The sequence below is a fragment of the Agrilus planipennis genome, unplaced genomic scaffold (assembly GCF_000699045.2).
Source record: "Agrilus planipennis isolate EAB-ADULT unplaced genomic scaffold, Apla_2.0 scaffold68, whole genome shotgun sequence".
Taxonomy (NCBI): domain Eukaryota; kingdom Metazoa; phylum Arthropoda; class Insecta; order Coleoptera; family Buprestidae; genus Agrilus; species Agrilus planipennis.
In genome coordinates this window covers 1,007,287-1,031,515 of record NW_020439033.1, presented here as the reverse complement: position 1 = coordinate 1,031,515, position 24,229 = coordinate 1,007,287, and the positions used below count along the sequence as shown (strand labels likewise).

Sequence of the window (24,229 nt, the reverse complement as noted above, 5' to 3'; positions counted from 1 at the left end):
GAATTTATTGTAATATTACTCCAACAGTGAAACACAATCATTAGGGTGGTCAAACATTTTACCAATTTTTTTTTCTGGTTTTCCCATCATTAACGATATACTTATTTTATACTAATCGTAAGTGAACGAAAATACCATTCAGATTCTTAAATACGTTTTTTTTAGATGTAGAAGAATTTATAATCTAAAACAAAAAAATTGGTACCTTGTTTCGCACAATAGATTTTTTAACGAAGATAACAGAATTAAATTTCAACTTTACTATTGAACATAATCACCCTGTACACGAAAAAGCTATTTTCTAGTTTTACAGTAGATTCAGAGATATTTATAAGATTCGTACTTGCAATTATTAATTTAATAATGATTTTTAACAAGTAATGAGTTATCCACTTTTTACTTAAGATAACAATTTTTACTTACATTAGTTATTTGAAGTTAAGGCAGACTTGTACGTAGATGTAAAAATTACTTTTAAAAGACTTACCAAGATCAGTGAGAGCACGTATAATCTGACCCATTGACGGATTATCCTGAATAAGAAGATGCAAGCATTGTTCCCTTCTATGACCAAGTGTCTTTTCTGGATGTGCGTTATTAGTTGCATTTTCAAGTCTACTGTAAATATTATTTATTTCTGAAGAACTCCCTTTTCTTTCGAAGTAACCTCTCCAATTGGCCTGTTATTCAAAACATATTTTTTAACAATACATAAAAAAAAGTAAATTTCAATTGTTTACCTGAATTTTTATTGCTGCATTATGTTCTTTTATTTGTTTTTCCCGTTCTTGTCTCCTGCTTGTAAATTCTTTTTTGAACTTTTTGCGGAACAAATATCCTTTAATACATCTCTGTAGGTTCACGATGGCCTCCATTTTTTCTCTTTCTATTTTCTTTTCTCGTAAAGTCCTTTGGACTTTTACCACAATTTTTTTCAGATTCAAATATCGCGATCTATCGTTAATCATATGCCGTTTTGCTCTAAACCTGTTTTGTATTATAATAACGGCCTTTTTAAGCGTTAAATATCTTTGCCTTTCATTTCTCATTGCTACTGAAGCCCTATATCTCCTTTGAATTAGAATTGTGTATTTTTTTAGTAAAATGTATTCGCGCCTTTGCGTTCTCATTAAATTAATTGATCTATACCACCTTTGTATGGTCACAGTGGCATTTCGAAGATTGTTATACTTATGAATTTCCCTTAACATTGCCCTTTTTGCTCTGTACTTTACTTGAAGAACAATAACTTTTTCTCGAAGGCTTATATAATAAATTCGTTGTTGTTTCATTAATTCATTGGCCCTGAATTTTCTCTGTATCACTATTGCAGCATTATGCTTTTGCAAGAACTGTTGTCGAGTTTTTTTCATTAGTAAATACCTTCTAAACGCCCTTTGAATTATAATTGATGCGGTTTTTAGTTTAGAATACAAAGCATTAGCAATTCTTGATTTTAATTTAGCCCTATATCTTCTTTGAAGTACTACTGTTAAAGTTTTTAACTTGATATAGTAAGCTCTTTCAATTTTCATAGCTTTATTGGCTTTATACTTTTGTTGAATCACTAAAGTGGCTTTATATATGTTTAAGTAGTCTTTCCTGACAGATTTCATTAATCTTAATGCTCGATACCTTCTTTGAATAACGATCGTATATTTTCGAATCATCTGGAAATATGTTTTCGTCATTTTCATGGCCATGGTAGCCCTATATTTCCTTTGTACAAATAGTGCCGCCTTTTGCAATTGCAAATAATCATCTCTAGCGTTCTTCATTGATTTTAAAGCTTTATATTTCCTCTGAATTGTAATTGAAGCATTACGTAAACGTTGATACTCGATTTTAGCAATTTTCATCATCATATTTGCTCTATATTTCCTTTGAACAAATATTGCAGCCCTTCTTAGATTTAAATAATCACATCTGTTATTCTTCATTAATTTCAAAGCTCTATATCTTCGTTGGACATTAATTGTGGCTTCACGTAGGTTTTGGTAATCCCTTTTAACAATTTTCATGGTTCTGTTTGCCCTAAATCTATTTTGTATAGTTATTGTAGCCTGTTTTAATTGTTGATAATTGTTTCGCTCGGTTTTCATTAATTTTATAGCCCGATATCTCTTCTGTATTACAATTGCGGAATGACGTAAGTTTAAGAAATCATTTCTTGCAATTTCTTTAGCTCTTTTAGCTCTGAAGTGCCTTTGTATTACGATAGTTGCTCTTTTTAGATTCTGGTAATTATTTTTTGAATCTCTCATTAATATTAAAGCTCGGTACCTTCTTTGAATTCCTACAGTGGTGTTTTTCAATTTTTGGAAATCATTTTTAGCACTTTTCATAGCTTTATTGGCCTTGTACAGTCTTTGTATGAAAATAGTTCTTTTCCGCAATTCCAGATAATATTTTCTTACCATTTTCATTCGGTATGTTCTTTGAATTGTTAATGTAGCTTGTTTCAAATTTTGGTAAGTTTCTTTGGCACTGTGCATTGCTTTCTGAGCTCTGTAACGTTTTTGAATTATTTGTGTTGCTTTTTGTAAATCGAGATATTCTTTTCTTGCACTTTTCATTAATCTTTGAGCTCTAAATCTTTTTTGAATTATAATCACAGCTTGACGTAATGTTTGGAAGTTATTTCTCGCAATTTTTGTTATTACATAACTTTTATATTTTCTCTGCAAAAGCAAAGTAGCTTGATATATCCTCAAATAATTATGTCTAACTATTCTCATTCGTTTCATAGCTCTATATCTTCTTTGGATTGTTATCGAAGCTTGGACTAAATTCTGAAAATCGTTTTTGGCAATTTTCATAGCTTTATTGGCTCTATACTTTCTTTGTATAAAAACTGTTGCTTTATACACTTGTAAGTAATAGTCTCTGATACCTTTCATGAGTTTTAAAGCCCTGTAGCGTCTCTGAATTGTAATTGTAGCGTTTCGTAAATTATGGTAGTTATTTTTTGCAATTTTCATTATTTTCATAGCCCTATATTTCGTTTGTAATAATACTGTAGCTTTACATATTTCCATATAGTTATTTCTATCTTTCCTCATTAGCTTCAAAGCTCTGTATCTTCTTTGAATTATTATTGTGGCTTTTCGTAATTTTTGGAAACCATTCCTAGTCTCTTCCATACATTTTTTGGCTCTGAATAACCTTTGTATATAAAGCGTTGCTTTTTGCAAATCTAGATAACGGTTTCTTGCAATTTTCATTTGTTTCAAAGTTCTATAATGATTCTGAATAGTAATGACGGCTGAACGTAAGTTTTGAAAATTCTCTCTTGCTATTTTTGAAGTTCTGTTTGCTCTAAATTTATTTTGAATATAAATCACAGTTTCTTTTAACTTTACATAATATTTTCTTTGTATTTTCATTGCGGCGTTCGCTCTAAATCTCTGTTGGATTAAAATTGTTGCTTTTTGCAGTTGTAGGTAGTTTTGTTTCGTAATTCTTGCAATTCTTAATGCTCTATATCGTCTTTGTAAAATAACAGTGGCAGTTTTGATACGACGATATTGGTCTCTTTGCTTCTTCATTTCTTGGTTTGCTCGAAATTTTCTTTGGATAAATATAACTGAATGTTTAAATTGCAAATAGTGGATCCTGTGAATTTTTGTAGCTTTGTTCGCTTTGTACCTACTCTGAATTAAAATAACAGATGCACGTAATCGTATGTAATAATTTCTGGCTGATTTCATAGCTTTTAAGGCCCTATACTGCCTTTGGATAGTATGTGCTGCAGATTTTAGGGAGTTGTACTCATATTTTTGCCTTCTCATAGCAATATTTGCTCGGTATTTTCTTTGAACGAAAATTGTAGCATTCTTAAGGTTACTGTAATATTGTCTTTCAGTTTTCATAAGTTTATTTGCCCTATATTTCCTTTGGATTTTAATGGTTGCCTCTCGTAATTGATGATAATTTGCTCTTTCATGTTTCATAATTTTATAGGCCCTGTATTGTGATTGTATTACAACTGTAGCCGATTTTAATTGTCTGTAGTTATACATTTCTTTTTTCATTGCAATGGTGGCTTTATACCTTCTTTGAATAATAACAGTAGCTTTTCGTAGATTTACGTACAAATTTCTTTCGATTTTCATAGACTTGTTCGCTCTGAATCTTCTTTGAATTGTTATACACGCCTGGCGTAAATTTAGGAAATATTTTCTAGCTTGTTTCATATTCCAATATCCCCTGAAGGCTTGCTGAATTGTTATAGTAGCTACTTTTAGTCGTAGGAATTTATTTTTTGCTACCCAAACTTTACATAAAGATTGCAATTTCACTATGGCCCATTTTCGCTTTTCTACTCTTTTCTTTACTAAATATTTTCGGCAATGACTTTGCAACAAAATCATTAAAGCCTTAAATTTTAAATATTTGCTCCTTTCTACTCTCATTCGTAAATAGCTTTGTATTTTCTGGGCAGCGATGAGCATTTTCTTTTCTTCAGTAACTATTTTCGCTATTGGTACCAATTGACGTAAAATAAGTTGGGATAGTTTTTGCCTTTTGTACCATCTTTGTATTGTACTTGCAGCCTTTTCGTAAGTTTCACGTTGTTTTATTAAAATTCTCAATCTGATTTGAACCCTCAGGCTCCTCCACCAATTTTGAATTGTTAATGCAGCTTCTTTGTATCTTGGCCCTTGAAATTTATACACTATTTGCCAAAGTAAAGAAAGAGTTTTCTCCCTGTGTCCGTCAACGATGTCAGTTGGTACAATATCTCCCTTTATTTCGAAACCAGAAGAATTTAAAGCTTCAAAAGCTACTCTGACGTTATGTACTTTTTGAAGACGTGAAATGGCGGGAGCCCTCAGCTCATTGGTCAAATCATTTCGTAACAATATTAGCTCAACTATTCTTGTTATACGCACACCGTCGCGAAGGTCAGAACTCAATTCTTTAATTGCATATTCATACTCGTGAATATAACTTTGCTTGTAAGTCAAGACATACCCAAATGGTTTTAGGTACTTGGTAACATCGCCTACAGCATAAAGAAGTTCTTTAGAAAAATGCAGCAGTATTTCTCTACTCTCTTTTATTTGCGCCTTTTTGGAGAAGAGACAAGGATCGTAGAAGATTAATTTTTTGTTTTTAGCGACGTCCAAAAAGTAGACGATATATAAAAATTTCTTGAGGATTATCTTTTTGATTTCTAACGTGTATTTTTCACATTGTGGAGTTTTGTATTTGCGTAAGAGAAACGCATTTTTAAAGAATTTCTCTTTTAAAAAGTGATGTAAACTCGCTATAATTGATTTTGGTTGAAGTTCAATTATCGTTCCAAAAACGACTTCCAAACCGATTTGTAGCCAAAAGGGATTATAACTTAGAAAGAGCTTCATAATTTCTGACTGTAAATTTACATTAAGATGAGGATTTTTATCTTTTCTAATTGAAAGCTTGTTTGAGTCTACTATCGCCCCAATTTTTTGGATAACGTCTCTTATCTCATCTGATCTGTATAGGCTTAATGCTGTTTTACGTAGATTGTTCAAACGTCCTGTGAAAAAGAAGTTTTTTGTTACTTGCTGTTTAGAAGGGGCAAAAGAAAGATCTTTTTGTTTAGACTCTTGCCATATTTTTCCAACATCTGGAGGATTTTCATGAGCATTGAGCTCATCAGGAGGTGTAAGTAATAGATTTAGACATTTGACGAAGTTTCTTTCTTGAGCATCGATCCATTCTGGGTCGTAACAAGTTCTATTAAGAAAAGGGTCTATGGATGTCGTTGCGGCTATTATAAAGGGATTTTTTATATTGATGTCGAAATTCTGATTTTTTTGAGCTGATACGACTGTCGTTTTTGATTTATCCAAAATACTTGACCGTCTATACCGAGATCTGTTCCAGTTGGTGGCATTTGAACCACAAGTCTTTTTAGGGGGCGTTAGGTACAAATGAATATTTGACTTTCGTTTTAAACCTTTCCTAGGGCTATCATTTTCACTTTCACTACTGCTCGTGGTGGGCAAATGAGTTTCTTCAGATATAAAATCTAGTTGCACAGGCTTTTCCTTACACCATAAGTTTGCTTCCAAGATTCCTTTTACTCCCTCGCCTGATAAGTTTAACTGGTGCATAGGAGAAATAGCGCAGACAAAATTCCCTGAAAAGGGCTCTTCTCCTAGACGAGTACTTGTGCTTATGTTGTGTATATCTCCGTAGGTTTCTGTACTTATATTGGTTTTAAGATATGTCTCATTGATAGTACTTTTAACGTTAGTTTCACTACTTATTAAGTTATTTTTTACGTACGTTTCGCTAGAAATATTTCTTTTAGGACTGCCTTTTGTATATGTTTCTGTGCTAATGTTATCTTTGTCACATGTCACAATTTCTCTAAAATACGTGTCGCTAATTCTTGGTTTATCTAAATTTTCTTTTATGTATGTGTCACTGTTTCTTTCTGAGATGTATGTTTCAGTATTGATGTTGTTTTTCATGCAGAAATCGTTGGAAAATCGATTCTCCATATTAAAGTTTTCCTGACCACCTGACGGGGTGTTTTCTTTACCATTCGTAAAAGAGAAATCAAAATTAAAGGCAGAGAGTCGCAGACCATGTTTCGGAATCATTTCAGTCTTAACTTTTTCTTCTATGTGGATAGATTTTCTGTTCGTGGAACATATATTTGGATGCAATTCTAATGAAACTCTTATGTCTTTATGAGCTTGTACTGGAGTTAATTGAAACATCGATGAATTTAGTTTATTATGGAGACTATTTTTAGGTGATTGAAAAGCAGTTCCTGGGACATGAATCATGTTTGATAAATCCTTTAAATGTATTTTGTCTTGCTCAAAAGGGTTTTCTAGACTTTCTTTCAGCTTTTCAAGACTGTCGTCAAAATTTTCGATCTTTATTTGTGCCATGTAGTCATTTTGTCTTACAGTATAAGTATTTCGAGAAAATCTAATATCACTCTCAATTGAATGTTCAAAATCTACTTTTGAGGGAGAAATGAAGTTACTGTTATCTAAGGGATGCGATTTATGAAGAGGTTTTTGATTTTCTTTGTCGTTTCCAAAATTTTTAATATTAAAATTTGTAACTGTGTTGGAGTTGTATCTTCTTGGTAGATTTTGAGAAAATGGGGAAATCTTGGTCTTTCTTTGAGGAGAAAATTTACTTAACTTTAATGGTTTGTTACTTTTTGGGGGCGTTTTAACTTTTTTTGAAACAACTCTCGGCATATTCACTTTCTTTGTTGTTTTTTGTGTTTTCTGAAAATGCGTTACAATGCTGTTTAAATTTAAAACAGACGGTAAAATCAAAATAAAGTTATTTCCAAGAAAGTATCTGTTTTGAATTCTTTTTAATTAAACTCGAAATGCTGCTGTATTACCAATTAATGCAATTTTTTTCAGGTACAAAGGTAACATCAAATTTTGGAATTATAGATTTTCATATGTATTTNTAAGGTCAAAGAGCATATTTTTAAATTCATTTATAATAGGTATCAAAAAAGTAAAAAACGAAAAGATTTCCGATCAGCAGTAGAAGGAAAAGGTAAAAAGGCAAAAATAGGCAAGGAAGGCAAGATTTTTGAAGATGCTCCTACTGTGACAGAAACATACTTGGAGGATGCTCTTACAGAGGCTCAAATTTATTGTTCCTGTAATCACAGAATGGTAGACACTACACTGGATCTTGCTCAAATGGTATTGCAACTTACAAAATCCATTGCACAAAAACCTTACAAGTAAGTTTATACAGGATCATTTTTAAAACTATCAAAATTTAATAATTTTCAATCTTATAAGCGAAATATTTAAAGACATGTACTCAAAATTAGGTGAGGGGTGTAAAATATAGAATGAAAAAACTGTAAATAAAACTTTACCACTAAAATGAAGCGTTTCTTGAAAAGAATATGAGTTCTAAACGTTTTTGTTATCTATTAGATTGGAAAAGCAAGCAAAAGACGAGCAATTTAGAATGTATTTATCAGGAGAGAACAGAAACTGTGTTAATGTGGATAAAAGTGGTAATGGGCTACAGCGACTGTGGTCTCAGCAGCTGACTATGTTTCCAATGGCTAGTTTAGAAACTGCAGAAGCTGTTATGTCGAAATATCCAACACCAGCATGTTTAATGGAGGTAATTATTATTATTTTTGTAGATTTATAGTACCATAAGTTAATTTTAGGCATATGAAATGTGCGAGACTTCAGATGAAGGAGAAAAACTTCTCCAGACAATTCCTGTAAGACGTGCCGCAGGACCATTGGCGAACGATAGAAAAATTGGACTTGAACTTAGTAAACGAATATACAAGTTTTTTACCAGTATGGACGGTGATATGGTATTGTAATTTTTACTTGAATTTCAAGTGCATGTGTTTTCACTTTTCGACTTGACGATTTTCCAAAAATTTTTATACCAATAAACATGTTACGTTTTCAAAATAGTCTTGTAATTGTTTCTTCAATTTGACCCTTTAACTAATAAAGTTGTTGAATCACAAAATCGTTACAATAAAATAGTACATTATCATACTCACGATTTTACGTGCCCCTTTAAAGAAAAATTTAGTTTTAAATAGTACTGTTTTTAATGAATTTTTATGTTCCTTCAAATTCTACTTCAAAAGTAAGTCATGTGACCGGTGTCACGATGTTTTTGAATTTTCTACACGTATAAACACGTACCTATCATTTGATACCACAGAATCTTTTTATGCAAAAATTCTGTGAAAATATACGTATTCGTACGAGACGCGTTTTATTAGCATTAAGCATACAACTTAAAACAAATTTTTGGATGTCAAGTTATGCAACCCATTTTACAGATAAATAAATGCCCATTGTAAAAGCATGAATGTTCATGAAATTTTGAATAATTCCTAATTATACCATATTTAATTTTTGAACTAAACAAATGTAACGTAAAAGAAATTACAAAATAAATTGCATTATATCTGCACATCTTGGAGATTAGGAAGTACATGGTATTTTGTGTACATTTTTGATTATAAGCCAAAAAGGTATGTATGCAACTAGAGTCTGTTTATATGATTTGCCGTTCGAAGTATAAATGAAAAACAAAAAATTATGATTGATAACTACAAGAAAGGCCAGAAGGACGTAGAAACACTCTTGATTAATTTAGATTCAAAAATTGAAAATATTTATTTTTATATAATTCTTTTACAATAAAAATGTCATTAATAGAAAACTTACGACTACTATAAACATTTACTAAAAAAAAAGGTGAAGTATACGTTGTACTTATAAAACTTTTTAGACTGTAATTGCTTACTTAATTTTCAGTCGTAATTGTTTTATTAAACAATCTAAAGCGTGTACTGAGTTGTTAAAAATTCGGGGATGATCTACGTAATCTAGCCCCCAATCGGGGGTCGTTAGGGGTATAGGTAAATTTTTGTACACCGAAAACAACGAAATTCCTTTCAGGGATGACCTTTCCCACATTTTTTGTTTTCTTTGGCAAAGTCCTTTCATTTTGGTGAGAATATTTACTATATTAGGAATCTGAACGATGTACTTACGATAGTCTTCGTTGTGGGCGTAAAGCCAGATCAATGTGCAAAGATAAGGAAAAAGAGGTTCATCTTTATCACACCAGTGCAACATTACTTGGAACGTTCGCTCGATATATTCGGGCACCCAAGAGGCTTCTTTGGTTGGGGGATATTTACAGAAATTAATTAAAATACTAGTGGCTAAAACGCTCGCTTTCATATCCGGTAAAGATCGAATTGCAGATATTATCATCTTGAATAAATTTTCGGGTAATATTTTGCTGAGTTTCATGCATGTATCACGACACCTTCTGGTGATGAAATCTAGCAACAAAAAGTAGATTATTAGTTAAATAATTATATAATGAAGTAGCTTTCTACTTTTTAATAGTATAGGCTAACCGTTAAATATGTTAATTAATAAATTGGAAATTATTCTGTATTGATATGCAACACTTAATTGACAAGACTAGGGTCGATAAAAGTGTGAAAATGACTCCCACAACGGTGACTTTAATTTTTATTAATTTTTTTTTATTGTTCCGTATATGAATTTATTGTAATATTACTCCAACAGTGAAACACAATCATTAGGGTGGTCAAACATTTTACCAATTTTTTTTTCTGGTTTTCCCATCATTAACGATATACTTATTTTATACTAATCGTAAGTGAACGAAAATACCATTCAGATTCTTAAATACGTTTTTTTTAGATGTAGAAGAATTTATAATCTAAAACAAAAAAATTGGTACCTTGTTTCGCACAATAGATTTTTTAACGAAGATAACAGAATTAAATTTCAACTTTACTATTGAACATAATCACCCTGTACACGAAAAAGCTATTTTCTAGTTTTACAGTAGATTCAGAGATATTTATAAGATTCGTACTTGCAATTATTAATTTAATAATGATTTTTAACAAGTAATGAGTTATCCACTTTTTACTTAAGATAACAATTTTTACTTACATTAGTTATTTGAAGTTAAGGCAGACTTGTACGTAGATGTAAAAATTACTTTTAAAAGACTTACCAAGATCAGTGAGAGCACGTATAATCTGACCCATTGACGGATTATCCTGAATAAGAAGATGCAAGCATTGTTCCCTTCTATGACCAAGTGTCTTTTCTGGATGTGCGTTATTAGTTGCATTTTCAAGTCTACTGTAAATATTATTTATTTCTGAAGAACTCCCTTTTCTTTCGAAGTAACCTCTCCAATTGGCCTGTTATTCAAAACATATTTTTTAACAATACATAAAAAAAAGTAAATTTCAATTGTTTACCTGAATTTTTATTGCTGCATTATGTTCTTTTATTTGTTTTTCCCGTTCTTGTCTCCTGCTTGTAAATTCTTTTTTGAACTTTTTGCGGAACAAATATCCTTTAATACATCTCTGTAGGTTCACGATGGCCTCCATTTTTTCTCTTTCTATTTTCTTTTCTCGTAAAGTCCTTTGGACTTTTACCACAATTTTTTTCAGATTCAAATATCGCGATCTATCGTTAATCATATGCCGTTTTGCTCTAAACCTGTTTTGTATTATAATAACGGCCTTTTTAAGCGTTAAATATCTTTGCCTTTCATTTCTCATTGCTACTGAAGCCCTATATCTCCTTTGAATTAGAATTGTGTATTTTTTTAGTAAAATGTATTCGCGCCTTTGCGTTCTCATTAAATTAATTGATCTATACCACCTTTGTATGGTCACAGTGGCATTTCGAAGATTGTTATACTTATGAATTTCCCTTAACATTGCCCTTTTTGCTCTGTACTTTACTTGAAGAACAATAACTTTTTCTCGAAGGCTTATATAATAAATTCGTTGTTGTTTCATTAATTCATTGGCCCTGAATTTTCTCTGTATCACTATTGCAGCATTATGCTTTTGCAAGAACTGTTGTCGAGTTTTTTTCATTAGTAAATACCTTCTAAACGCCCTTTGAATTATAATTGATGCGGTTTTTAGTTTAGAATACAAAGCATTAGCAATTCTTGATTTTAATTTAGCCCTATATCTTCTTTGAAGTACTACTGTTAAAGTTTTTAACTTGATATAGTAAGCTCTTTCAATTTTCATAGCTTTATTGGCTTTATACTTTTGTTGAATCACTAAAGTGGCTTTATATATGTTTAAGTAGTCTTTCCTGACAGATTTCATTAATCTTAATGCTCGATACCTTCTTTGAATAACGATCGTATATTTTCGAATCATCTGGAAATATGTTTTCGTCATTTTCATGGCCATGGTAGCCCTATATTTCCTTTGTACAAATAGTGCCGCCTTTTGCAATTGCAAATAATCATCTCTAGCGTTCTTCATTGATTTTAAAGCTTTATATTTCCTCTGAATTGTAATTGAAGCATTACGTAAACGTTGATACTCGATTTTAGCAATTTTCATCATCATATTTGCTCTATATTTCCTTTGAACAAATATTGCAGCCCTTCTTAGATTTAAATAATCACATCTGTTATTCTTCATTAATTTCAAAGCTCTATATCTTCGTTGGACATTAATTGTGGCTTCACGTAGGTTTTGGTAATCCCTTTTAACAATTTTCATGGTTCTGTTTGCCCTAAATCTATTTTGTATAGTTATTGTAGCCTGTTTTAATTGTTGATAATTGTTTCGCTCGGTTTTCATTAATTTTATAGCCCGATATCTCTTCTGTATTACAATTGCGGAATGACGTAAGTTTAAGAAATCATTTCTTGCAATTTCTTTAGCTCTTTTAGCTCTGAAGTGCCTTTGTATTACGATAGTTGCTCTTTTTAGATTCTGGTAATTATTTTTTGAATCTCTCATTAATATTAAAGCTCGGTACCTTCTTTGAATTCCTACAGTGGTGTTTTTCAATTTTTGGAAATCATTTTTAGCACTTTTCATAGCTTTATTGGCCTTGTACAGTCTTTGTATGAAAATAGTTCTTTTCCGCAATTCCAGATAATATTTTCTTACCATTTTCATTCGGTATGTTCTTTGAATTGTTAATGTAGCTTGTTTCAAATTTTGGTAAGTTTCTTTGGCACTGTGCATTGCTTTCTGAGCTCTGTAACGTTTTTGAATTATTTGTATTGCTTTTTGTAAATCGAGATATTCTTTTCTTGCACTTTTCATTAATCTTTGAGCTCTAAATCTTTTTTGAATTATAATCACAGCTTGACGTAATGTTTGGAAGTTATTTCTCGCAATTTTTGTTATTACATAACTTTTATATTTTCTCTGCAAAAGCAAAGTAGCTTGATATATCCTCAAATAATTATGTCTAACTATTCTCATTCGTTTCATAGCTCTATATCTTCTTTGGATTGTTATCGAAGCTTGGACTAAATTCTGAAAATCGTTTTTGGCAATTTTCATAGCTTTATTGGCTCTATACTTTCTTTGTATAAAAACTGTTGCTTTATACACTTGTAAGTAATAGTTTCTGATACCTTTCATGAGTTTTAAAGCCCTGTAGCGTCTCTGAATTGTAATTGTAGCGTTTCGTAAATTATGGTAGTTATTTTTTGCAATTTTCATTATTTTCATAGCCCTATATTTCGTTTGTAATAATACTGTAGCTTTACATATTTCCATATAGTTATTTCTATCTTTCCTCATTAGCTTCAAAGCTCTGTATCTTCTTTGAATTATTATTGTGGCTTTTCGTAATTTTTGGAAACCATTCCTAGTCTCTTCCATACATTTTTTGGCTCTGAATAACCTTTGTATATAAAGCGTTGCTTTTTGCAAATCTAGATAACGGTTTCTTGCAATTTTCATTTGTTTCAAAGTTCTATAATGATTCTGAATAGTAATGACGGCTGAACGTAAGTTTTGAAAATTCTCTCTTGCTATTTTTGAAGTTCTGTTTGCTCTAAATTTATTTTGAATATAAATCACAGTTTCTTTTAACTTTACATAATATTTTCTTTGTATTTTCATTGCGGCGTTCGCTCTAAATCTCTGTTGGATTAAAATTGTTGCTTTTTGCAGTTGTAGGTAGTTTTGTTTCGTAATTCTTGCAATTCTTAATGCTCTATATCGTCTTTGTAAAATAACAGTGGCAGTTTTGATACGACGATATTGGTCTCTTTGCTTCTTCATTTCTTGGTTTGCTCGAAATTTTCTTTGGATAAATATAACTGAATGTTTAAATTGCAAATAGTGGATCCTGTGAATTTTTGTAGCTTTGTTCGCTTTGTACCTACTCTGAATTAAAATAACAGATGCACGTAATCGTATGTAATAATTTCTGGCTGATTTCATAGCTTTTAAGGCCCTATACTGCCTTTGGATAGTATGTGCTGCAGATTTTAGGGAGTTGTACTCATATTTTTGCCTTCTCATAGCAATATTTGCTCGGTATTTTCTTTGAACGAAAATTGTAGCATTCTTAAGGTTACTGTAATATTGTCTTTCAGTTTTCATAAGTTTATTTGCCCTATATTTCCTTTGGATTTTAATGGTTGCCTCTCGTAATTGATGATAATTTGCTCTTTCATGTTTCATAATTTTATAGGCCCTGTATTGTGATTGTATTACAACTGTAGCCGATTTTAATTGTCTGTAGTTATACATTTCTTTTTTCATTGCAATGGTGGCTTTATACCTTCTTTGAATAATAACAGTAGCTTTTCGTAGATTTACGTACAAATTTCTTTCGATTTTCATAGACTTGTTCGCTCTGAATCTTCTTTGAATTGTTATACACGCCTGGCGTAAATTTAGGAAATATTTTCTAGCTTGTTTCATATTCCAATATCCCCTGAAGGCTTGCTGAATTGTTATAGTAGCTACTTTTAGTCGTAGGAATTTATTTTTTGCTACCCAAACTTTACATAAAGATTGCAATTTCACTATGGCCCATTTTCGCTTTTCTACTCTTTTCTTTACTAAATATTTTCGGCAATGACTTTGCAACAAAATCATTAAAGCCTTAAATTTTAAATATTTGCTCCTTTCTACTCTCATTCGTAAATAGCTTTGTATTTTCTGGGCAGCGATGAGCATTTTCTTTTCTTCAGTAACTATTTTCGCTATTGGTACCAATTGACGTAAAATAAGTTGGGATAGTTTTTGCCTTTTGTACCATCTTTGTATTGTACTTGCAGCCTTTTCGTAAGTTTCACGTTGTTTTATTAAAATTCTCAATCTGATTTGAACCCTCAGGCTCCTCCACCAATTTTGAATTGTTAATGCAGCTTCTTTGTATCTTGGCCCTTGAAATTTATACACTATTTGCCAAAGTAAAGAAAGAGTTTTCTCCCTGTGTCCGTCAACGATGTCAGTTGGTACAATATCTCCCTTTATTTCGAAACCAGAAGAATTTAAAGCTTCAAAAGCTACTCTGACGTTATGTACTTTTTGAAGACGTGAAATGGCGGGAGCCCTCAGCTCATTGGTCAAATCGTTTCGTAACAATATTAGCTCAACTATTCTTGTTATACGCACACCGTCGCGAAGGTCAGAACTTAATTCTTTAATTGCATATTCATACTCGTGAATATAACTTTGCTTGTAAGTCAAGACATACCCAAATGGTTTTAGGTACTTGGTAACATCGCCTACAGCATAAAGAAGTTCTTTAGAAAAATGCAGCAGTATTTCTCTACTCTCTTTAATTTGCGCCTTTTTGGAGAAGAGACAAGGATCGTAGAAGATTAATTTTTTGTTTTTAGCGACGTCCAAAAAGTAGACGATATATAAAAATTTCTTGAGGATTATCTTTTTGATTTCTAACGTGTATTTTTCACATTGTGGAGTTTTGTATTTGCGTAGGAGAAACGCATTTTTAAAGAATTTCTCTTTTAAAAAGTGATGTAAACTCGCTATAATTGATTTTGGTTGAAGTTCAATTATCGTTCCAAAAACGACTTCCAAACCGATTTGTAGCCAAAAGGGATTATAACTTAGAAAGAGCTTCATAATTTCTGACTGTAGACTTACATTAAGATGAGGATTTTTATCTTTTCTAATTGAAAGCTTGTTTGAGTCTACTATCGCCCCAATTTTTTGGATAACGTCTCTTATCTCATCTGATCTGTATAGGCTTAATGCTGTTTTACGTAGATTGTTCAAACGTCCTGTGAAAAAGAAGTTTTTTGTTACTTGCTGTTTAGAAGGGGCAAAAGAAAGATCTTTTTGTTTAGACTCTTGCCATATTTTTCCAACATCTGGAGGATTTTCATGAGCATTGAGCTCATCAGGAGGTGTAAGTAATAGATTTAGACATTTGACGAAGTTTCTTTCTTGAGCATCGATCCATTCTGGGTCGTAACAAGTTCTATTAAGAAAAGGGTCTATGGATGTCGTTGCGGCTATTATAAAGGGATTTTTTATATTGATGTCGAAATTCTGATTTTTTTGAGCTGATACGACTGTCGTTTTTGATTTATCCAAAATACTTGACCGTCTATACCGAGATCTGTTCCAGTTGGTGGCATTTGAACCACAAGTCTTTTTAGGGGGCGTTAGGTACAAATGAATATTTGACTTTCGTTTTAAACCTTTCCTAGGGCTATCATTTTCACTTTCACTACTGCTCGTGGTGGGCAAATGAGTTTCTTCAGATATAAAATCTAGTTGTACAGGCTTTTCCTTACACCATAAGTTTGCTTCCAAGATTCCTTTTACTCCCTCGCCTGACAGGTTTAACTGGTGCATAGGAGAAATAGCGCAGACAAAATTCCCTGAAAAGGGCTCTTCTCCCAGACGAGTACTTGTGCTTATGTTGTGTATATCTCCGTAGGTTTCTGTACTTATATTGGTTTTAAGATATGTCTCATTGATAGTACTTTTAACGTTAGCTTCACTACTTATTAAGTTACTTTTTACGTACGTTTCGCTAGAAATATTTCTTTTAGGACTGCCTTTTGTATATGTTTCTGTGCTAATGTTACCTTTGTCACATGTCACAATTTCTCTAAAATACGTGTCGCTAATTCTTGGTTTATCTAAATTTTCTTTTATGTATGTGTCACTGTTTCTTTCTGAGATGTATGTTTCAGTATTGATGTTGTTTTTCATGCAGAAATCGTTGGAAAATCGATTCTCCATATTAAAGTTTTCCTGACCACCTGACGGGGTGTTTTCTTTACCATTCGTAAAAGAGAAATCAAAATTAAAGGCAGAGAGTCGCAGACCATGTTTCGGAATCATTTCAGTCTTAACTTTTTCTTCTATGTGGATAGATTTTCTGTTCGTGGAACATATATTTGGATGCAATTCTAATGAAACTCTTATGTCTTTATGAGCTTGTACTGGAGTTAATTGAAACATCGATGAATTTAGTTTATTATGGAGACTATTTTTAGGTGATTGAAAAGCAGTTCCTGGGACATGAATCATGTTTGATAAATCCTTTAAATGTATTTTGTCTTGCTCAAAAGGGTTTTCTAGACTTTCTTTCAGCTTTTCAAGACTGTCGTCAAAATTTTCGATCTTTATTTGTGCCATGTAGTCATTTTGTCTTACAGTATAAGTATTTCGAGAAAATCTAATATCACTCTCAATTGAATGTTCAAAATCTACTTTTGAGGGAGAAATGAAGTTACTGTTATCTAAGGGATGCGATTTATGAAGAGGTTTTTGATTTTCTTTGTCGTTTCCAAAATTTTTAATATTAAAATTTGTAACTTTGTTGGAGTTGTATCTTCTTGGTAGATTTTGAGAAAATGGGGAAATCTTGGTCTTTCTTTGAGGAGAAAATTTACTTAACTTTAATGGTTTGTTACTTTTTGGGGGCGTTTTAACTTTTTTTGAAACAACTCTCGGCATATTCACTTTCTTTGTTGTTTTTTGTGTTTTCTGAAAATGCGTTACAATGCTGTTTAAATTTAAAACAGACGGTAAAATCAAAATAAAGTTATTTCCAAGAAAGTATCTGTTTTGAATTCTTTTTAATTAAACTCGAAATGCTGCTGTATTAGCAATTAATGCAATTTTTTTCAGGTACAAAGGTAACATCAAATTTTGGAATTATAGATTTTCATATGTATTTTTATATAATTTGAAAATTGCCATTAGGAGGCTTGTGAATAAATTAATCCAGAGAATCATTAAAAATTTTTTATCAAATAATAATTGATTTCATACCTTAATCTTAATCTTTTAATGCAGCTAGAAGGGGCCATATTTAAGTATTACATAAGCTCCAAAGGGGGGGAGGGAACTAACCGTTACTTATTTTTGATGACATTAGGGATGGGAAGGTTTGGATGGTGATTATGTCAGCAATATTTATTTATTTACCTTTTCTGATTTTTCTGCAAAATTTAGTAGATTCTGATTTGACCAAATATGAACAAACAGATTTAAAAAAATATATACTAATGTATACATAAGAAAAGGGGTGGAGACAGCTTTTCTTATTTTTGTTGACAAGGTGGAAAGAGGAGGGTTAAATTTACTAAAATTCTACTTAAGTAATACTTGAATGACCCCAATACAGTTTTTACAACCTATTAGAGCCTAAAGCCCTGATTGATCACAACAAAAATAACTATAGAAAATATATGAATTTAATTCCAAATTCAGTGGTCTTTCAATGACTACTTACTTTCTCTGGTATGCTCTTGTATGATATAACAACATCTTTTTTGAGTCGACCACTCTCAAATATGACAGTATCTCTCCAGGCACCTTCACATAGTGGACACCAAACTAGTTCAACTGCAATTTCACTTTTTGAAGGTATGATACCTTTGTCAAAAAGGATTTTAAAGTTTCTGTCAGGTGGAGGTTGCTTAATTACTGAGATCTAAAATTATTATTGTTTGAAGTAAACACATGCTAAACATTATTTTTGAAATAATAGTCAATAAATTAATAATGTAGGTACGTACTTCAATCTTGTGACTTGATGGGTTTCTGAGAATCAACAATCGTGATTCAGTAGTTCCAATTTTAATATTATCAAAAGAGATTTTTGGATTTGATGTGAATGGAGCTAGGCATAAAACTGGTGTTTCATCTGTTTCAACTTTAGTGGGCTCCGTAACAGGTTTCAGCTTAGTTGGAGGTGAAATATTAAACTGCAACAGATTTAAACTAATAAAATAGAAAACAATTTTACATTATTACTGTTTACCTGAAAGGACATTTTGATTAATAGTTTAAATGAAAATTAATAATTTTTATGAACACATAAAAAATGTTGCGAATAAAATATACACAAGTCGCTCAATTAACACAAACACACTGCTTTACATTATATAAAAGCATTAATTAATAACAGACGTTTTTTATGGTTAGGAATTTAAATTTAAAGACTGGAATTGTTAACGTTTTTTTGAATGTCAACCATAGATAAGATATCAACCATAGATNAGCAATATTTATTTATTTACCTTTTCTGATTTTTCTGCAAAATTTAGTAGATTCTGATTTGACCAAATATGAACAAACAGATTTAAAAAAATATATACTAATGTATACATAAGAAAAGGGGTGGAGACAGCTTTTCTTATTTTTGTTGACAAGGTGGAAAGAGGAGGGTTAAATTTACTAAAATTCTACTTAAGTAATACTTGAATGACCCCAATACAGTTTTTACAACCTATTAGAGCCTAAAGCCCTGATTGATCACAACAAAAATAACTATAGAAAATATATGAATTTAATTCCAAATTCAGTGGTCTTTCAATGACTACTTACTTTCTCTGGTATGCTCTTGTATGATATAACAACATCTTTTTTGAGTCGACCACTCTCAAATATGACAGTATCTCTCCAGGCACCTTCACATAGTGGACACCAAACTAGTTCAACTGCAATTTCACTTTTTGAAGGTATGATACCTTTGTCAAAAAGGATTTTAAAGTTTCTGTCAGGTGGAGGTTGCTTAATTACTGAGATCTAAAATTATTATTGTTTGAAGTAAACACATGCTAAACATTATTTTTGAAATAATAGTCAATAAATTAATAATGTAGGTACGTACTTCAATCTTGTGACTTGATGGGTTTCTGAGAATCAACAATCGTGATTCAGTAGTTCCAATTTTAATATTATCAAAAGAGATTTTTGGATTTGATGTGAATGGAGCTAGGCATAAAACTGGTGTTTCATCTGTTTCAACTTTAGTGGGCTCCGTAACAGGTTTCAGCTTAGTTGGAGGTGAAATATTAAACTGCAACAGATTTAAACTAATAAAATAGAAAACAATTTTACATTATTACTGTTTACCTGAAAGGACATTTTGATTAATAGTTTAAATGAAAATTAATAATTTTTATGAACACATAAAAAATGTTGCGAATAAAATATACACAAGTCGCTCAATTAACACAAACACACTGCTTTACATTATATAAAAGCATTAATTAATAACAGACGTTTTTTATGGTTAGGAATTTAAATTTAAAGACTGGAATTGTTAACGTTTTTTTGAATGTCAACCATAGATAAGATATCAACCATAGATATGACATTGTTCATAGATATTAAGTGTTGCCAGATAACTACTCAGTTAATTCAGTTGTATTTAAATATGAGTATCTCTTAGAGAAATTTTATTGTTATATAAATAATTATAAGTATTTAAAATATGTTACATAAATACTTACACACAAAACTTACTTTTACTTTAATTGAAACGTTACAATTAATTAATCAAATAATGAGTAAAACGCAAATTCAGCATGCGATTGATAAGTACGTATTTAAAAATTACTAACATTTTTAAAAATGTACTAGAAATCGTAACAACTGGAATATTTGGTATAAAAGTGAAATGATGACTTGGGAAATATATTTATGTAAAGCGTTCATTATCATCATAAGGTCATCAGTCCTAAGACTGGTTGGACACGTACCTCCACTCTTTCCTATCCTGAGCTAAACTTCGCATTTCCCTAAAACTAGAACAGCCCACATCCTTAACTATTTGCGAAGAGTAATCTAATCTAGGTCTACCTCTACCCCTCCTAACTCCTGTTTCTGCCTCTAATATGTCTCTGACTAGACCTTCATGTAAAGCGTTAATAACTGAAAATTAACATAATGGGCTATGTCCTGGTGGTTAACTACAGACTAATAAGAAACAAAAATAAATTGCTTTTTAGTTGTAATTATGTATTAGATGAAAAAACAAATGAATATGCTCAAATCGCCTTCTTAGATTGAGGTAAATTCAATATGTAAATGTGGAGCCTTATTTGCTGATATGACATAATCTAATTTTTTTTTAAACATTTCAATTGCTATCAAATTATACAACTATACTTTAAACATAAAAAACGTGATGGACATAAACAAAACAAAACAGTGTCGTCCGTTAATAAAATTAACATATTGTTGTATATTTAAATTTATTACTAAAAGTTACTGGATCTTTTGTGTGGAAATAGCAAAGTATCTAATCGTATTTTTTTTCTGGTTTCTAATGGAGCTCCATGGCCAGGCCTTCCCCAAAAGCTATCCCAAGTATTGAAGTGTTGCTTTGACTTTTCAAAGTCCTCCAAAATACTCGACTGTAACAAAATTGAAACAGAATTGTATATCACGATCGAGTCGAAATTTTTCTTGCAAAACTTAGATCATTAAAAACATGAAACAAAATGTCATAGGTACCTTAATTTTTTCTCTTCTTTCATCAACTTGGGACTGCAAATTGTGGAAATATTCATTGTCACATTCGACTCTAAAAATTAGTTTTAGTTTTTGGGGTTGTGTTGAGATATTCTTAGGGTTTACTACCTGTTTTCCATTACTTTGGTGACATCGGTAGAGCTTAGGGAATATTTTCGTGGCATGTTTCTATCTCTGGCTAAAACCCTCACCAGTTCTACTCCATCGGAGGGTATATCGCTACAAGGGCGGTGATCGTATAAATTTTTAGCATACTCTCTTATAGCTACATGTTTCGGATTATCTGGATCAATTTTTCGACTACTATAGTAATCCAAATCGGTATTTTCCTGTGCTATGTTTTTTAACATCTTGTTGTCTGTCCAGCCCTTTCGAAAATAAATAAAACCATTTTCTGTAGCTAAGTCGTCTAAGTTTACTTTTTTTTTTGTTAAGTATACTACGTAATTAAGTTCGCCATTTTTGATTAGATGTCCCGTCCTATTTTTCCAAATCTTTTCTCAAAGAAATACAAATCCTGCAAACTTATTATTTTTCTGTCTTTTCCTTTTTTAATAAGTATTATGTAGTAAGTGCNGATCCTTATTAAGACAAAGGCTCATGATTTTTATCTTAGTTCAGTTTTTGCTAATCATCGTTAAAGGCCAAGAAAATCGGAGTTTGCTGTTGCCATTTTGGTTTATTTGGTTTTGTGATTAGGATACGTATCTTGAAATTTCAATATGAGACAATTTTGAGGCCAAAATGTCTGATGCTAAAAATTACTGCTAAGCAGTTCTGCAATTAGGTTTAAAGTATGCGGCAAGACACATTGGAGATGATTACTGTTTTGGTTGTTTGTTTTTTTACTCCAGTAAAAAGATCAAAAATTCCATATCGAAATAAATTTTGATCGCAAATGATATTTGTAGTCTTAGTAGGGACATAGCTATGGGTGAGCCAAGATCCATGAATTAGAAGTACTGGTCCTCCTTAAATATAACATTAACTCGGTGTAACCATATGAGGCTTTATCTAATAATTGAAGAATTTATGTATATTACTTTGTCCAAATCAAGAGAATTTGCGATTCATGATTGCTAAATTACATAATTGCTTAAAAAGAGTGGTAAAAAATTGTATACGCGCCAAGGGACGAAATTTAACATGCGGTCTGAGATATTCATTACGTTTTTGACGTATCCCTACTAAAAGTATAATGGTTTTTCCTCATTTCAGGGACGAAAACGCACGGCACCACTTCCCGAGAATTCGTTTACACCCGGGAGGAAATCCCGATGTGTGGGATTATATGCTTGCTATTTTAGATTGTCATTATTAAGGAACTCAAGGCTGCGACGGTTTGATTCATCCTTAGCACATGCTAAAAAAGCAGCAGGAAAAGAAATCCATTGATCTTAGTTTCTTTAACCAAGTTGATACATGTTAACGGATAGAAAACGTTAGAAACGAAGAGATGTTGGGAAACGAAGACCAGAGAGCACTGTGGAAGTAAGCAGGAAAAAGTAGAGGTAAGGTGATAGGACACCTTCTGAGGCATGAAGAGTTGGTTGGAGACATATTAGAAGCAGAATTAGGAGTAAATAGGAGCTGAAGAAGACCTAGATGAGATCATTTAATACGTAAACAGTTGGAAATGTAAGATGTTCTAGTATTCGGAAAATGAGGATATTAGCATGGGATAGTGAAAATGGAGCTGATGACGTTCTAATGATGATTAGTTCTTTTTTGAGAAAGAATGTTTTCTGTCAAAAATTCGAAAAAATTCTTGAAAGAAACCTCCTGCTAATTGCTACAAAAAAGAAAGCATGAAAACATTCTATCGGCTTACATTACTTTTAGCACATCCTTCGTATGTTTCTAAATTAATTAATAATGGGTAACAAGTAGGTAACACATAATTATAAAAAAATGAAATAAAAGTTATTTAGTCGGACAATAGCTTTTACGTGATTATCACCTACCAAAGATTGTAGAAATTTTAGACCTATGTTCTCTTTCCAACTGGGGCTCTGAGTGTAAGGATTCTGCGACACCGTTTGTCCAATGTTCTAACAGCAAATGTGAAAATAATTATTAAGATATTAATAAAGAAATAACAAAAACAATTCAGATAGTAGAGCAAATATTACTTGAAACATCAGTGTTTGATGGGTTTCTGAGAATCAACAATCGTGATTCAGTAGTTCCAATTTTAATATTATCAAAAGAGATTTTTGGATTTGATGTGAATGGAGCTAGGCATAAAACTGGTGTTTCATCTGTTTCAACTTTAGTGGGCTCCGTAACAGGTTTCAGCTTAGTTGGAGGTGAAATATTAAACTGCAACAGATTTAAACTAATAAAATAGAAAACAATTTTACATTATTACTGTTTACCTGAAAGGACATTTTGATTAATAGTTTAAATGAAAATTAATAATTTTTATGAACACATAAAAAATGTTGCGAATAAAATATACACAAGTCGCTCAATTAACACAAACACACTGCTTTACATTATATAAAAGCATTAATTAATAACAGACGTTTTTTATGGTTAGGAATTTAAATTTAAAGACTGGAATTGTTAACGTTTTTTTGAATGTCAACCATAGATAAGATATCAACCATAGATATGACATTGTTCATAGATATTAAGTGTTGCCAGATAACTACTCAGTTAATTCAGTTGTATTTAAATATGAGTATCTCTTAGAGAAATTTTATTGTTATATAAATAATTATAAGTATTTAAAATATGTTACATAAATACTTACACACAAAACTTACTTTTACTTTAATTGAAACGTTACAATTAATTAATCAAATAATGAGTAAAACGCAAATTCAGCATGCGATTGATAAGTACGTATTTAAAAATTACTAACATTTTTAAAAATGTACTAGAAATCGTAACAACTGGAATATTTGGTATAAAAGTGAAATGATGACTTGGGAAATATATTTATGTAAAGCGTTCATTATCATCATAAGGTCATCAGTCCTAAGACTGGTTGGACACGTACCTCCACTCTTTCCTATCCTGAGCTAAACTTCGCATTTCCCTAAAACTAGAACAGCCCACATCCTTAACTATTTGCGAAGAGTAATCTAATCTAGGTCTACCTCTACCCCTCCTAACTCCTGTTTCTGC

The 24,229-nt window shown here is 31.5% G+C and overlaps 4 protein-coding genes across 5 annotated transcripts; 1 reads left to right on the top strand and 3 right to left on the bottom strand.

Annotated features, from left to right (window-relative positions):
• Positions 1-161: 161 nt before the first annotated feature.
• On the bottom strand, positions 162-7,244 carry LOC112905042 (abnormal spindle-like microcephaly-associated protein homolog). The gene is made up of 3 exons (XM_025976622.1): positions 741-7,244; positions 488-680; positions 162-184 (listed from the first exon to the last, which is right to left on the bottom strand). The coding sequence occupies exons 1-3, from the start codon at positions 7,218-7,220 to the stop codon at positions 162-164; spliced, it is 6,696 nt and encodes a 2,231-aa protein (XP_025832407.1). The 5' UTR covers positions 7,221-7,244.
• A 317-nt stretch (positions 7,245-7,561) lies between these two features.
• Positions 7,562-8,437, top strand: LOC112905045 (crossover junction endonuclease EME1-like). Its single transcript, XM_025976640.1, has 3 exons — positions 7,562-7,729; positions 7,932-8,127; positions 8,177-8,437. The coding sequence occupies exons 1-3, from the start codon at positions 7,656-7,658 to the stop codon at positions 8,339-8,341; spliced, it is 435 nt and encodes a 144-aa protein (XP_025832425.1). The 5' UTR covers positions 7,562-7,655; the 3' UTR covers positions 8,342-8,437.
• Positions 8,438-9,204: 767 nt separating this feature from the next.
• On the bottom strand, positions 9,205-19,860 carry LOC112905044 (abnormal spindle-like microcephaly-associated protein homolog). 2 transcript variants are annotated; one of them, XM_025976638.1, is made up of 6 exons: positions 19,691-19,860; positions 19,446-19,634; positions 19,160-19,360; positions 10,802-17,311; positions 10,549-10,741; positions 9,205-9,835 (listed from the first exon to the last, which is right to left on the bottom strand). In XM_025976638.1, exons 1-6 carry the CDS (start codon positions 19,700-19,702, stop codon positions 9,285-9,287), a joined length of 7,656 nt encoding a protein of 2,551 aa, XP_025832423.1. In that variant the 5' UTR covers positions 19,703-19,860; the 3' UTR covers positions 9,205-9,284. The 2 variants fall into 2 exon arrangements, with proteins under 2 accessions (XP_025832423.1, XP_025832422.1); XM_025976637.1 differs by lacking the exons at positions 19,160-19,360; positions 19,446-19,634; positions 19,691-19,860 and adding exons at positions 18,063-18,263; positions 18,349-18,537; positions 18,594-18,763.
• An 824-nt stretch (positions 19,861-20,684) lies between these two features.
• On the bottom strand, positions 20,685-23,140 carry LOC108732802. The gene is made up of 4 exons (XM_025976630.1): positions 23,059-23,140; positions 21,203-21,462; positions 21,077-21,146; positions 20,685-20,976 (listed from the first exon to the last, which is right to left on the bottom strand). Exons 2-4 carry the CDS (start codon positions 21,442-21,444, stop codon positions 20,821-20,823), a joined length of 468 nt encoding a protein of 155 aa, XP_025832415.1. The 5' UTR covers positions 21,445-21,462; positions 23,059-23,140; the 3' UTR covers positions 20,685-20,820.
• Between the last annotated feature and the right edge of the window lie 1,089 nt (positions 23,141-24,229).

Bases quoted from the DNA above. Each gene is read 5' to 3' on its own strand.
- LOC112905044 (XM_025976638.1), bottom strand. The intron at 10,742-10,801 runs GTAAACAATTGA...TTTGAATAACAG, and splicing joins ATGCAGCAATAAAAATTCAG to GCCAATTGGAGAGGTTACTT. The intron at 9,836-10,548 runs GTAAGTCTTTTA...TTTTGTTGCTAG, and splicing joins ACGTGCTCTCACTGATCTTG to ATTTCATCACCAGAAGGTGT.
- LOC112905042 (XM_025976622.1), bottom strand. From the start codon at position 7,220: ATGCCGAGAGTTGTTTCAAAAAAAGTTAAAACGCCCCCAAAAAGTAAC. The intron at 681-740 runs GTAAACAATTGA...TTTGAATAACAG, and splicing joins ATGCAGCAATAAAAATTCAG to GCCAATTGGAGAGGTTACTT. The intron at 185-487 runs GTAAGTCTTTTA...TTTTTGTTTTAG, and splicing joins ACGTGCTCTCACTGATCTTG to ATTATAAATTCTTCTACATC.
- LOC112905045 (XM_025976640.1), top strand. From the start codon at position 7,656: ATGGTAGACACTACACTGGATCTTGCTCAAATGGTATTGCAACTTACA. The intron at 7,730-7,931 runs GTAAGTTTATAC...GTTATCTATTAG, and splicing joins ATTGCACAAAAACCTTACAA to ATTGGAAAAGCAAGCAAAAG. The intron at 8,128-8,176 runs GTAATTATTATT...AGTTAATTTTAG, and splicing joins CACCAGCATGTTTAATGGAG to GCATATGAAATGTGCGAGAC.
- LOC108732802 (XM_025976630.1), bottom strand. From the start codon at position 21,444: ATGTTAAAAAACATAGCACAGGAAAATACCGATTTGGATTACTATAGT. The intron at 21,147-21,202 runs GTAGTAAACCCT...ACTAATTTTTAG, and splicing joins ACCAAAGTAATGGAAAACAG to AGTCGAATGTGACAATGAAT. The intron at 20,977-21,076 runs GTACCTATGACA...ATTTTGTTACAG, and splicing joins AAAGAAGAGAAAAAATTAAG to TCGAGTATTTTGGAGGACTT.